Source organism: Ictalurus punctatus, chromosome 23, assembly GCF_001660625.3.
Source record: "Ictalurus punctatus breed USDA103 chromosome 23, Coco_2.0, whole genome shotgun sequence".
NCBI classification, from domain to species: Eukaryota; Metazoa; Chordata; class Actinopteri; order Siluriformes; family Ictaluridae; genus Ictalurus; species Ictalurus punctatus.
This window is the reverse complement of record NC_030438.2, coordinates 5,753,418-5,766,903: the sequence shown is the minus strand read 5'-3', so window position 1 is coordinate 5,766,903 and position 13,486 is coordinate 5,753,418. Positions and strand designations below refer to the sequence as shown.

The following is a 13,486-nucleotide window of genomic DNA, read 5'->3' as shown; positions in this document are numbered from 1 at the left end:
CTCGGCTTGTTTTCCCCGAGACTTTGATCTTCAAATGTTTCATCTCGGCCTACAAACATTCCCTCCTGCCTTTGTGAAGCGTATTCAAACTAGTGATGGGAATCTCGACTCTCTTCAGCGAGTCAGATCGTTTGACTCAATTGTCATGCTGCCTCGTAGACACCGACAGATGTTCAAAACGAGTTTCCAGGAAAGTGTCAGAATATACGACACCCCAAGACTAACACCACTGCCTACGTCTGCCGCCTAGCCCCGAGAGGAAAAAACAAAAAAAAACGAGTCGACTCTCCGTGTTCACCTAAAGGAGGCAACTCAACGAATCAACTCGTTTGCATTTCAAATTCGGTATAGGACCTTATAAATCTGATTGGCTGAGCCTCGCTAAAGCGAGAACATAGTGTACCTTTAAAAATAATTGAAGGTATGTAATTTGACCTTCAATAAGCAACAATAAAGTATGAGAAGCTAATTAAAGTGCAGCACATGAACTAAAGATATACCACTCAAGCGCCAGAACACAGCAGCACGCCTCGTCTTCAACCAGCACAAAAGAACCCACGTCACACCCCTCTTCATCTCCCTCCACTGGCTTCCTGTAGCCGCCCGTATCAAATTCAAGGCCTTGATACTCACGTACAAGACCTTGTCTGGATCAGCACCGCCCTACCTCGACACTCTCCCGAAGGTTTACGTTCCCTCACGCAATCTGCGATCAATCAACGACCGACGCTTAGTAGTACCTACTCATCGCGCCTCAAGGTCCCTTTCCAGAACCTTCACACTAACCGACCCTCGGTGGTGGAATGAACTTCCGACCTCAATCCGGACCGCAGAATCTCTCACCATCTTCAAAAAACAGCTAAAGACCCTCCTCTTCCGTGAACACCTAACCAACCCCTAAAATGCCAACCCTGCATTATCCTTGAAATAAATAAATAATAAAATAAAACAACTCTGGCTCTTACACCTCTACTCCAGAGCTCAATTATAAACCTCGCATGGTAGCATTACTCGTTTTGTTCTCATAATAAACGTAAATGTAAACATAACTGCTGAACTACCTCTGATACCATTTATTCCTGAATAGTTAAAGCTGTTTCCACGGTAATAGTCTTCTGTTCCTTTTGTTCCATTGATGAAAGGAAAAGAAAAAAAAAAAAGAGCAATTAATGTTTCCCTCTAGGCGGCTCACGGGACGGGAGAACATCTACGGGGTTAGAGGCATCAGAAAGGAGCGCCTTTACAGATTCTCATAGATTCCTCCTTTGTCTAAAACAACGAAAGCAGAAGGTTTAAGAGAAAGAGACACTAATCAGAAAAGACGTCTCTCCAGGGCCACTACGAAACGTAACGGTGACTTTGAACTTAGTCGTTACGGGTTTAACGTTCAAGCCGGAATACTGTCGTCATTCCAGACGTGTATGTAAGCATGTTTATGTAACTGGACACATTCGTTCTTGGTTTTCTAAAGCAGTGAGTACAGAAGGACTATCAAAGACGTGTGTGTGTGTGTGTGTGTGTGTGTTTGATCTGAGCGGATCATTCAAATCCGGAGTGCTTTGAGCTCTGTTAAACGATGTGAAACCGACTGAAGAGTGACACCCAATTAGTAAATCGAGGGACGTGGAATCATGGGAATGTGTGCGCTTGTTGGTACATACCTGCGATCTGAACTGAGCCGTCTTCCCCCAGCAGGATGTTTCCAGCCTTCAGATCCCTGCCAACACACACAAACGCACAGTTTAACATGCGCACGCTGTCTTTTTTTTTTTTTTTTTTTTTGGGGGGGCAAGAATGTTCATGGTGGAAACGTAAAGTGTGTATACGAACCACAAACTCCTCAGGAAGCCCAGTCGGTAAATGATGTCAAACCTACAATCGATAATATACGCAGAAAATATACGCAGGATCGTTGTCTTTCAGTTTTGGAGGAGTTGATTTAAAAGGCAGTCGGTCTTTTAAATCAAAAGTCCCCTCTGTTGACTGAGAGAACATACCGGATGTTGTAGCTAAGAATGGATTCTGGGTCCATTGCTGTGGGCAAGGAGCACATTCAGCTAAGGACAGCTTTGTCTCTCTCTCTCTCTGTGTGTGTGTGTGTGTGTGTGTGTGTGTGTGTGTGTTTGACGCTATAACACAAACTGGACTGTCCTGCGAGCCGTAGTCATGGCGACAGACTCCCGAGCAAGGCTGTTGCTGGAGGTCACCTCAGTTCAAAGGAAACGGATCGTTTTGGGAAGACGAACAGAAAGAGCACGGTGAACCGTCTGTGTGTCTAGACTGCCTGATGAACCCTCCAGACGTCTCAAAGCCAAATTCTGTTCAATTGTACTCCCACACTGAAGCGTTTTTACGGCTAATTTAAGACCCTCTGCCTCTTTACGAGCTGCCAGCCCACCACCGCCCCCCTACATTTCTACTATAATGTTCTGGTTTATTCCTAACTGGAAGCTTTACTATTTGTATTGCTTCAAGGGGACCTATTATGCAAAACACTTTTTAAAATGGTGCTCGAACATAACTCTGTGGCGGCAGTGTGTACACAACCACCCTACTACAACGGAACAAGCCCCGCCCAGGGACTCTGCCCCATTACCATAGCTCCTCCCCTGAGCGAGCTGCACGCAGTCCGAAATGTTCTCCACTCTGGCGTGGCTACAGCGATGAGAAGAATGTCTCGGCTTCTAAAGCGTTCTGTTCTGGGCTGTAAGTGTCTTCGTGTACTCTCGGCATCAGAGCCACTGAAGACGCAGTGGAGAAGGAAACGTGCCCCCAAAAAATACCTTAATCATTTTACATCATCTATTCGTGATCCAGCTTCGTATCCAGAAGACGCAAGTATCGCACTTTATAGTTTGTGAACGTTTGCAAATCGCCTCTCCGTATGAGCTTGTTAGCAGATTCCATGGCTAATGCTACCACGGTCTCGGGGTGTATCCACGGAGACCAGAGCCATGTCGTCATTTTTATTTTAAACCCGGAAACGCTTTGATGCATATGCACAATACAGTAAGCTGACTGTCTTTTTGAAAACTGCGTACTTCTTTATACGAATCATTCTACACTGGGCTGCGTCCCGAATGAGATCTAAGGCAGTATCCGAAGCACGAGCTGTTCTCTTCCGGAAGGGGGGCGGGGAGCAGCAGCTCCCTTGTAGCCACAAAAACGGCGTGTTTGCGCTTCCACCCAAAAAAGGGACATTTTCCGCATGGTATAATAAATAAATGATCCGTGGGGTATTTTGAGCTAAAACTTCACACACATTCTGGGGAGATTTATATTATATCTTGTAAAAAAAGGCTTACAATAGGTCTCCTTTAATAAGTGAATAGCCAGACTGGTTACAGCTGACAGAAAGGCTACGGCGATGCAAATAACCACTCTTTACAACAGCGGTGAGCAGAAAAGCATCTCAGAACAGAGGACATGTCGAACCGACGACAAAACAAGACCACATCAGGTTTCCTTCCCGTCACCCAAGAACAGGAATCAGGATAGACAGGACACAGGCGGACCAAACCTGGGCAGTTGAAGATTGGAAAAAAAACCGAGGGACGTTTCTCCCGCCCCCCCAATCTTCAGCTGCCTAGTTTCGGTGAAATATCAATTCAGCATGACGTGATGAAAATCTAAAAGATAAGAAGGTGCGAGTGGTAGGTGGGTAAATCAGGAAGGATATTTCAGTAAAGTGGTCCCTGATTTATTAACCTACCGCCCACTCCTCTGAGGAACTCTGGAACGGATATCACATAATCACGTTTCCCCTCCCTCATAACAGCGCAATTCAATTTAGCTTCCTTAAAATCCGGCGGGATCGACTCCGAACCGATCATCAAAGGTCAGAGCAGTGAAAGGGCTGAATAAATGAACACGTTGGCCTTTCAGATGCTGTCTGATCTCCTCGCCCATTCTGTCCAAGTGGGGGCAGCACAGGAAATATTTTCTCAAGATGTTCAGACGAGTCACGTAGGCCTGACCATAAAACAGGCAATACCTTAGCACAAGTGGCCTCCAGTTCTGCTCTCCAGAGGCACAGAACTAATATGTTTAGCTCTCTCTCACACACACAGACACGAACACACACACGAACACGCAGCCACATCTGAGGAGCCAAATCATAGACTCACACTGATCGATTCTTTCTTCATAAACAGTACTGATATTGGAGAAACCTGAAACATGCCCATGAACGGCCCTCTCAAAGTCTCCAGATATATCTGACCGGGCTCTCTGCAACACATAACAGACACACAGACTAGATAGAACAGACTAGGGTAGACAGACAGACAAACAGACAATACAGGATGGAATAGGATTGGACAGGATAGATAGAGAGACGGACAGAATAGGATGGATAGATATAGACAGACAGACAGACTAGGATAGATTATATCGACAGACAGATAGATAGATAGACAGACTAATTAGGAAATGATAAAAAAAGACAGATAGACAGACTAAATAGAATATGATACAATAGGATGGACAGACAGACAGACAGACAGCATTATGGTTATTAATACAGGCCAGTTTTGAGTCATGATACAGTTGAAGATATAGCAGGCCATTTTGGATTCTATTTATTAGCAACATATTTTTTGGTCCTTATTGCAATTCATCACAATATCTGAACTCTTCCTGTATCAGACTGCAGCTACCGAGCTGAAGCGAGTCAGGTCTCTCTCCATCCCCCCACAGACACACAGTGCAGTAAGTCCAGTGCTGAAGGTGATAAACAGATGAAACAGTTGTGCATCTCCAGAAGGTCTCTGGGGAAGCTTGTGCTGTACACAGCCTAATGGAGCAGTCCATCTTGTCGAAGACACGCTCACTGTTCCATCAACATCTCCATCATAGATCTCCGGATCCTGGCAGAGCTGTGTAATGAGTTTCACACCGTCGTTCTCATGTGCCGCTTTTACATCTCGTGGATCACTGACTAGCAGAGTCGAGTCTCTGCGTCGCACAGCCGCACTGTATTCTGGGAAATCCAGTCTAACGTCGGCTCTTTCCATTAGAGAAGCCACATGGCAACTTCTTGAACCTAGAGTGCTGATGTTCGAGGACATCTTTCCTGGAGCAGACTTGAGGATTGCGCTAGTTTCAAAAATCAGGAATGATTTGCTACAACCAGTAAGTAAGAAGTCACATTTTCAATAAGGCTAATCTCAAGCGTCTAACAGGTAAGAAGACTCACACAAGGTTATAAAGCTGGCAATAAAATGCACCATTTAGGAGAAAGGGGTCTGAGAGTAAAAGAAAGAAGCGCTTTGAACACTTCCTTTAATTCCACCTGCAGGCCCGAGTTTAATCAAGACCATGCCATGACACTGCCGGTATTTGTTGTTACAAACATTCCAGTACAACTCGATATATCCACTTATCAAATTAACAGAAAACTAACATGGTTACTGTAATTTGCAGAATAATGATCGGACCCAAAACCAAACCTTGTGGCGTAACGCCACTGACAACTGACGAGTATCGAGTTTCTCCAAATGGCAGCAGGATAATGTGCACAGTTCACTGTAATGCAGCTCTGTGATTCTGAATCACTACCGTCCTGCCTCAGAGTGTCTACACCACAAGCGTGTGTGTGTGTGTGTGTGTGTGTGTGTGTGTGTGTGTGTGTGTGTGTGTGTGCACCAAACCAGCACTGAGCCTTCGAAACAGGGCAAAATAAGCAGTTCTCATTTAAGAGTTCATTCCATCTGAATTAAAAGCCACAGCACCAGGCTTTCAAGAGGACGGTGGTTGCTATGGCAGCGCAGAGACTCAGAGGCTTGTTATTACCTACCTCCTTAAAATAAAATAAAAAATTAAAAAAGGAAGAGCAATCTAAAGGGTGTCAGACGGGTTTGTAGGCTAATACAATTTCCAGTCTCAGCTTTACCGTCCTGATGTAGAGCAATAAACCGACAACCCCTTAAATCTTAAATCAGCGACTCGTTCAGATGGCAATATTTTAACCAACACAATAGGGATTTAAAATCTTTTACACGTGGAAAACCAAGTTCCTTTCTTCGAAGTCAAAATGGCATTGCAAAGGACGTGGTGATGGCGTGACGGTGTGTCTTCGCAGACTAAACTTAAACGTCGTGACACATTTACAAATGTTTCAACATCGCTGACGGACGCAAACGAATGAGTGCGCTCATGGCATGGCTCATTTGCATTTAGTGACGCCCACAAAACTCCATAAAAGGCAAAACTCCGAGACCTGGGAATTACAACTAAACGGTTAAACGATGCCTCCTAAGGAAATGTCTCAGGTGGAGAGACTAGTCTAAACATAAAAATGCCTCGAGGAGAAACTAAACGTATATAAGACTATAAATAGACTCTAATAATAGAGTCTGTACATAAAAGTGCGCTAACTCATCGCTAATTACATGACTTTTACTCGTTCGATCAAGGTTCACATTAGCGCGTCGTCTTGTACGCAACTTTACAGTCAGTATGAATGTCTTTCTGAATGAACTGGATTTCCCCAAACAGCACATTACTTATATAAACGCTCCCCGAACAATTTCCAAACACATTTATTCACGGCCAGTGAATAACGCTGGGACCTGACGGGACGGAGGCTAGCGTGCTCTCGGCCTTCTCTGAAAGGCGCGATGTGCGTTCGGTGTTCCCGAGCGGCCTGAGCGAGCCGTTTAACACGACTCCTTTTGAGACTCGGCGACGAAAACGAACGCGAATCTGTGAACCACGTGCAAGTAATTAGAGCGCCCTGAGAAGCTGCTAAAGCCCGAGGTGAGAAGCTCATCAGGTAGATGCTAGAGGTCAAGCATGAGGTAGTCAATTGAAACCCTTGCTGCTGTGGCAAATGTAGCCGAAAAAAAAAAAAAAAAAAAACTTGCTCTTGTTTATACACGCTTGTGGTTTAAAGTGTGTAATTTTTTTAAACTCCAGCCTGCTTTAATTGCATTCTCCTGGATCATGAGCGGGCATCATGTGATCTCTTCTAACTCCCACAGCTACTTTCGGTCACCACTCCTCTTTGTCGTTCATATGATCCGGCTTAGAGGGCAAATACGGGACAAATTACGTATTTCTATTTGCACTTTTAACTCGAGGCAGCCGTCCTCGTTCTTCTAAAGAGCCTGACCCAAGCTCTCCAACCACCTGCTTTGGATCCCCCCCACACACACACACACACACACACTTCATGGCTTTTAGCATGTGACTTCAGCAGAACGGTGAATAATAGGACACCACTATCACTGTATATACAGTGTGTACACACACACACACGTACGGGGAGTGACCCAGGACGAGACGCTGGTCCTTCGCAGACCTTAAGACACCTGTTAAGAGTAAAAACGAACTCATACATTAAAATACACGTTTATACCAGCCGTCCCTGGTTACAGTATATTCCCATTTATCTAGCGCTAGTATTCTTAGCGTTGCCTTCGATGACATGGTCTGTTCACCGTGAGTACGTTTACACGGACAGCAGTAATCTAATTATTGACCTTATTCTGAATAAGACAATATTGTGATTAAGGTGTTTACATGAGTCACGTTTAGAATAGTCCTTTCATGTTCCTGTTTTACATGTTATAGAACATAGATCGATTAACGGCACACGTCATTACGTCCCCGCGCCACGCCGTCCGACGTCCCTCGAGAATTTCACGTATCAACATACTTCTGGTCTTCGTTATGGGACCGTATACAGTTCTGGGTGTTTTTAATTTTTATTGTTACGAAAGCTTCAGGTGCAGTTAATTATTTGTCATGCAGTACGTGCGGATAGACGACTGCTTGAAGCCGCGGGCTGCGTCCCAAACCACACGGTGTTAGTAGTGTGATTAAGGTGTGTGCATGTCTGTAATACACATCGATAATGCGACTAAAACAGGAATACTCCACACGTCTTAATTTGATTTCTGTTTAATCCGAGTACGAGTTTAGCCGGATTAAGGTCATCAATAATCGCTGTTTACATGCTAGTTTCTTAATCAGAGTATCGTCGTAAATCGGGTTAATATCGGATTATTGTCGTCCATGCAAACGTACTGAATGCTCGTTCCCCGCTAAACTCGTTATAAAATTAGCAAAACTGCGCATTAATAATTCCATGCTCTTTCAGGAGCGATACCTGTCCTCCCATGACAAAGCACCGAGCACCTTCGTCCTGATTGAAATTCTGAGCCACACACTACCATGGTGAAGGTACTTAACCAAGCTAAAGAGCCATGAATTATTGACACCGGCTGCTTTAACTGGCCCCGGAAAACAAGAAAGGAAAAGGGCGCAATTAATATTAATATGGGGAGAATTAAAAGGGGGTTGAATGAGCTGTTCTTGGGTGGTGGTGGTGGTTGGGGGGCGGGGGTAATGAATCGGCAGGTGGTGCTGTAACAGGAAAACATCAATGTGACAACGGACATCGAGGCTGAATAATGGAATACATTCATGCCGTAAAGTTATCATCATTTAAACGTTCACAGATGTCGAAGATAAATTACATAAGTAATGGAGCAACAATAAAAATAAAAAAAAATTTAACTTGGCTGAGCGCTACATTTCCAGATGTAGACTCCACATGCTTTATAAATCAACGTCTAAAATTTCTGCTGGATGCACTCTAATTACAAACATAACAGTGTGCGTGTGTGCTGTTTACCAATCCTAGCACATGAAATATGATGACATTCCGAACACTATTAATACATCAATAAAAACAACATTCATTTTTAATATCAAAACAATGAAAGACGTAAGCAGCAACGCCCCCTGGTGCATAACGAGCATTTTAAAAGTACAGGACGTCTCCTGGGACGGAAACAGCGTACAGTGCGTCCCAAATCGCACACTTACATGCGAAAAAAAGAATTTTCACTGCGCTGTAATCTATATATATGACCAATAAAGACTCATTATCTTTAACTATATATTATTTTCCCCCATTTCTATCCAAGCTGCTTAAAGTATTCGACGTACCGTGCGTCCCGAGATGCTTTTCGGCTCAGCGCGGTTGTACAGGTTATACAGTTATTTGAATTATTGTAGTCTTCCAGTCAGCTTCTCCAACAAGTTTCTACTAACTGGTTTTAATTACGCAGAGTGAATGGGATCAACTCACGTCCTGTTAACGTGATCCGATTACGCTACGAGGATTAAAGCAAGTAGCAAAGCAACAGATCAGCGCAGCAGGAAATGCCACCGTCTCACGACGCTAGTGACCCGAGTTTGATCCTCAGCTTGAGTGAGACACATACACACATACATATACACATATATATATATATATATATATATATATATATATATATATATATATATATATATATATATATATATATATGCATGCAGAAAAGCATCTCGGACATGTCGAGCCTTGAGGCGGATCTGCTACGACAGTGGAAGACCCTACCGGGTTCCACAGGACATCTGACGCTACAGTACTCAGAGGCTCACAAAGAACAGGAGAACGGAAAAAGCAAGCAATATTTTTACGATGTACAAATTCATTAACGATCCCACTAACAAGCTGAAGTTCTGAAAAGCACGCTGCCTAAAATAGTAACTAATGTACTGTAATTACGTTTGGCGAGCTAGATAGCTAGCTAAGCGCATCAATACAATCTACGAGCAATAAACAAGTATAAGTAAGTATAAGGAACATATTTTTCGGTGCAGCATGTAGGGTTTATGACTCCGTAAGTCGTCAGTGAACATGACATGTACGAGTTGTGCTCGGTCCTCGCATCCCGAGTATAATATTCTCTATTTTATACTTCTACCGTCAAACCTGATCGCACCTTGGACAGTGTGTTTAGGTAGTGCACGCCTGACTGATTTCTCTACAACTGGGTTGAAAGGTGCGGTCTCGCATGAGCTGGAAATTCTTTCGAGGTCGACACATCTGTCGGCTTTCGGCGTGTCTCGGAATAATACGGAGCTTTTCATTTCACCCAGTTGTATTGAGACTCGAGCTCGGCTTCCGCGGTCGTGAGCATGGTGTGTTGTGTGTGCGATGTGTGTGTAGGGTTAAGCACTGGGTCTGTAACAGATCATCAAATGCTCAAGTCTTGTGAAACCGAGTTTAAGAAACAATCATGCAGAACATGCTGGCAGAATAAATATATTAAATAAGTCAACCATCTTCTGGACATTTGGTAGAAGCTTCCACTGAGACTCTTATATGTGTGTGTGTGTGTGTGTGTGTGTGTGTGTTTATAGTGTCCTTACCTGTGAATCTGCCCATTTTTGTGCAAGTACTCGAGTCCTTGTAAAACTTCTTTCAGTATGGTGGCTATACTGGGCTCATCCAGCACTCCGGTTTTGTGCTCTCCTCGTGAGATGATGTGTTTGATCACGTCCAGCACAGAGCCTGATGGGATGGGAAGAGAAAACAAACGACATCAAATAAATAAATAAATAGCTTCTTGGAAGGCACTGGGAATCGCCACATCTGCACGCCATTACAAACCTTGGTATCGTTAAAGTTCTTTGTCTGTGTGTACTGAAGTTTTCCTGTCTCAGATGGCTTAGAATAAACGCTCCGACGCTTGCGTTACTCCACACGCACATGTTCGTAATATAATGAGCACCCTTCTGTCCAAACCACATCGCTTCTTTCGAAGTTCTGTAAGCGCTAGTGGCCGGATTAGATCAAGAGTGCAACTTTGTTTTTGAAGAAAGCTAACGCGCATATGCATGAACACGCGAGGGGGAAAGGAAAGGAAACGTGAGACCGGCTGTAATTACAGCAAAAGGCTCCACGGTGGCACGACAGCGAGACGTTCACCAAGATGCTACTGTAGCTCTTCATGGAGGGTTCGTTAGCATGACGCTAGCCAATCACGTCCCGAGTGCTCTCTCTTTCCCATGTCAACCAAAGCGACACTAGCCAATCGTTGGCATCTGTGAGCTCAGGTATGAGGAAGACGGCAGTCAGTGATTTCCTCCAAGCGCCTGTGACGGTGGGGTTTGAGGAAGCACATGCTGGCCTTCCCCTTCCCTGCTTGTTAGAAAGATCGTGGATAGGAAATGGCAAACTGGGGGAAAATGGAGTTAGTTAAGCTGGGTTCAAAGTCAGTATAACTGCACCCCTGGAACAGGGAGGGTTATGGACCTTGCTCAATCTCCCCACAGTGGCAGTTTGGACGCGCTGGGGCTTCTGGTCACTGGCCCAGAGCCTTAACCACTGACCCTCCACAATACTCTGCATGGAGAACGCAGGCATTGATCGTGATATTATTTCACTCTAACCAATAACCAATCATTTAGTAAATTCCCCTTCAAATTTACTCATACCTCTTATTGGATAGCTCACCGTCAAGAATGTGCGTAGAAAGAAGACAAATTCAGGTGCTTCGTGAGAAGTGCAATCTACAACTACAATAACACCACCACAACCTTTCTCTGGCTTCTATCTTTAAAACACTGCAGGAAGACTTCTCTTATTTACATAAAGTAAAACAATAAATTCAGCTTCTTCTTGAGGAAAGAAAAATTTTTTTTAAAAAAGTCATACGGCAGCTAATAATACAAACGTTGCAAGGTAAACTACACTGCTGACTCCACGACATTTTCCCATGACGTTTACTGGGACAGAAGCCAAACACATTACCTGGTACAAGAGTGTCTTTATTACTTAAGTGGACCTTGAAGAAGAGCCAGGACCTGGAGGGAGAGGACGGGTTTGGGCCAACCGACATCTGGGAGGCGCGCGCTTTTACCTATGAGCGAAAGGGCTGACTCAGCTGTATAAAGAATACTCCGATGGACACAAGAACCAAGCGCCAAACGGCAGCATGTGTAATTTATATATCTGGGGAAAATTTCAAGGAAATCCTCTCTACCCTTGCTGGTTCTCTTCTTCTTCTGGAACAATCTGATGAGTTAAAAGGCCACGGCCATGTGTCTTGTTTATCGATCTATACATGAGCAGTCTGTACAGGATTTCCAGAGTCTCTTTTGAGATTTTTGTGGCCAAAAATGCTTTGTTTGTTTTTTTTTAAATTCAATTTATGATGCAACTTGTGGAATTGTTTGTGCTTTTTTGTGGAAAGTTACTTCAAATTGCACAAAACTGTCTTTCGCAGTGATGTTTGTCGGTAAATGAGACTTTTTCGCTGTACTCATGTTCGACGCACGTGAACCGAAGAGCGCTTTGGCTGAATGCGCGTTGCGATGACGTCACATGACGCGTCTTGGACCGAATCAGAGGAAAATCTGTGGTAATTTTGTTGGAAAAAAAACAAAACAAAACAAAACGCAAGCGCCTCCGAATATTGCGCCGCTTGCTTGATTTTGCCTTAATCGCACAATCCTGGAGCATGGTGACGAGCACGATGGCTAGTTTTTAGCCGGTCCCAAGCCCGGATAAAATGAAAGGGTTGCGTCAGGAAGGGCGTAAAACCTGGGCCAAATTGAATATGTGGACCAATGATCCACCCTGGTGACCCCTAACAGGAGCAGCGAAAAGAACAACATAATTACGTTGTATTCGAACTTTTTATTTCAATTACGGAGATCTCAGTGTTATACTAAAGAGAGAATGGAGTTGTATCCAAGAGTCAGTTTTTTCCCCCATTAGCTATCTAACTCCTAGTCAATGTTTTGGTCTAAAACCTCTGACAACATCGGCACGTTTATAACAAATCTTTTTTATGAGACCCTTATAAGTCGATGTTATGACGCACATCGAGTACTGTAAAGATCTCTTCATGTATTGTGACATATGATATGATATTTTCCCACATCACCCAGTCCTACTCTCATAACTAGCATACTGATGATGAAAACCGCAGTACTGATCTCATCACCCCAACTGTCTGGGATCACCGGGATATTCATAACTAAACTGAACGCAGAAAATAAAACCTGGAGCTCTCCTTGGGGACGTAAGATCTTGTCTAGGCCCTGAAACAGCTGCTGCTGATGCAGCCGGAAAGGCTATTTAATTTGCTCAGGCCAACACCAGGAAAATCTTTATTGGTACTCTGTTTTAGTATCCTCTCAATCTCCCATCCGTTCGATAACGAATTTATTTCAGAGTGCACCGGGGTCAGAGGCATGTGAAGCTCGGGATTAAGACGAGCTGTTTGGGGAAATAAACTGAAACCGGTCTGTTTAATCCCTCTGCTTTTTATTTTAAAAAGAAATTAAAAAAAGGAATTAATTTGTCTAATTGAATTTGTTAACGCACTCAAGGACAAACTGCTCTCAGGTAAAGATTCAACGCTTAAAAACTATAAAACTTCAAATGTACAAAAATTTATATTCAAATCCTATCATAATAAATATTATCCTGATATATATATATATATATATTTTTTTATTTAACCACCCCTCCCCCTGAAGCAGGCAGGCAGGTTGTAGCTAAAATAAGTACTCATTTCACAGAACTTGCATGGACAATTTGAAGCACATGCTCGATTCAGATCCTTGTGCTCTTTCCAGGGTTTCTTGGTAATAGCTGTAATAGGAGCTCTCCCCAGACATCTCTCGGCGCTGAACG

The 13,486-nt window shown here is 43.7% G+C and overlaps 1 protein-coding gene across 2 annotated transcripts in view; it reads right to left on the bottom strand.

Annotated features, from left to right (window-relative positions):
- Positions 1-13,486, bottom strand: part of oxsr1b (oxidative stress responsive kinase 1b) — a 50,581-nt gene that overhangs the window by 15,810 nt on the left and 21,285 nt on the right. For both annotated transcript variants that reach the window (XM_017453068.3, XM_017453069.3), the window contains exons 4-5: positions 10,210-10,351; positions 1,662-1,717 (exon numbers count right to left, since the gene is read on the bottom strand). In XM_017453068.3, coding sequence (XP_017308557.1) covers positions 1,662-1,717; positions 10,210-10,351 — 198 coding nt within the window. The remainder of the gene's footprint in view (positions 1-1,661; positions 1,718-10,209; positions 10,352-13,486) is intronic.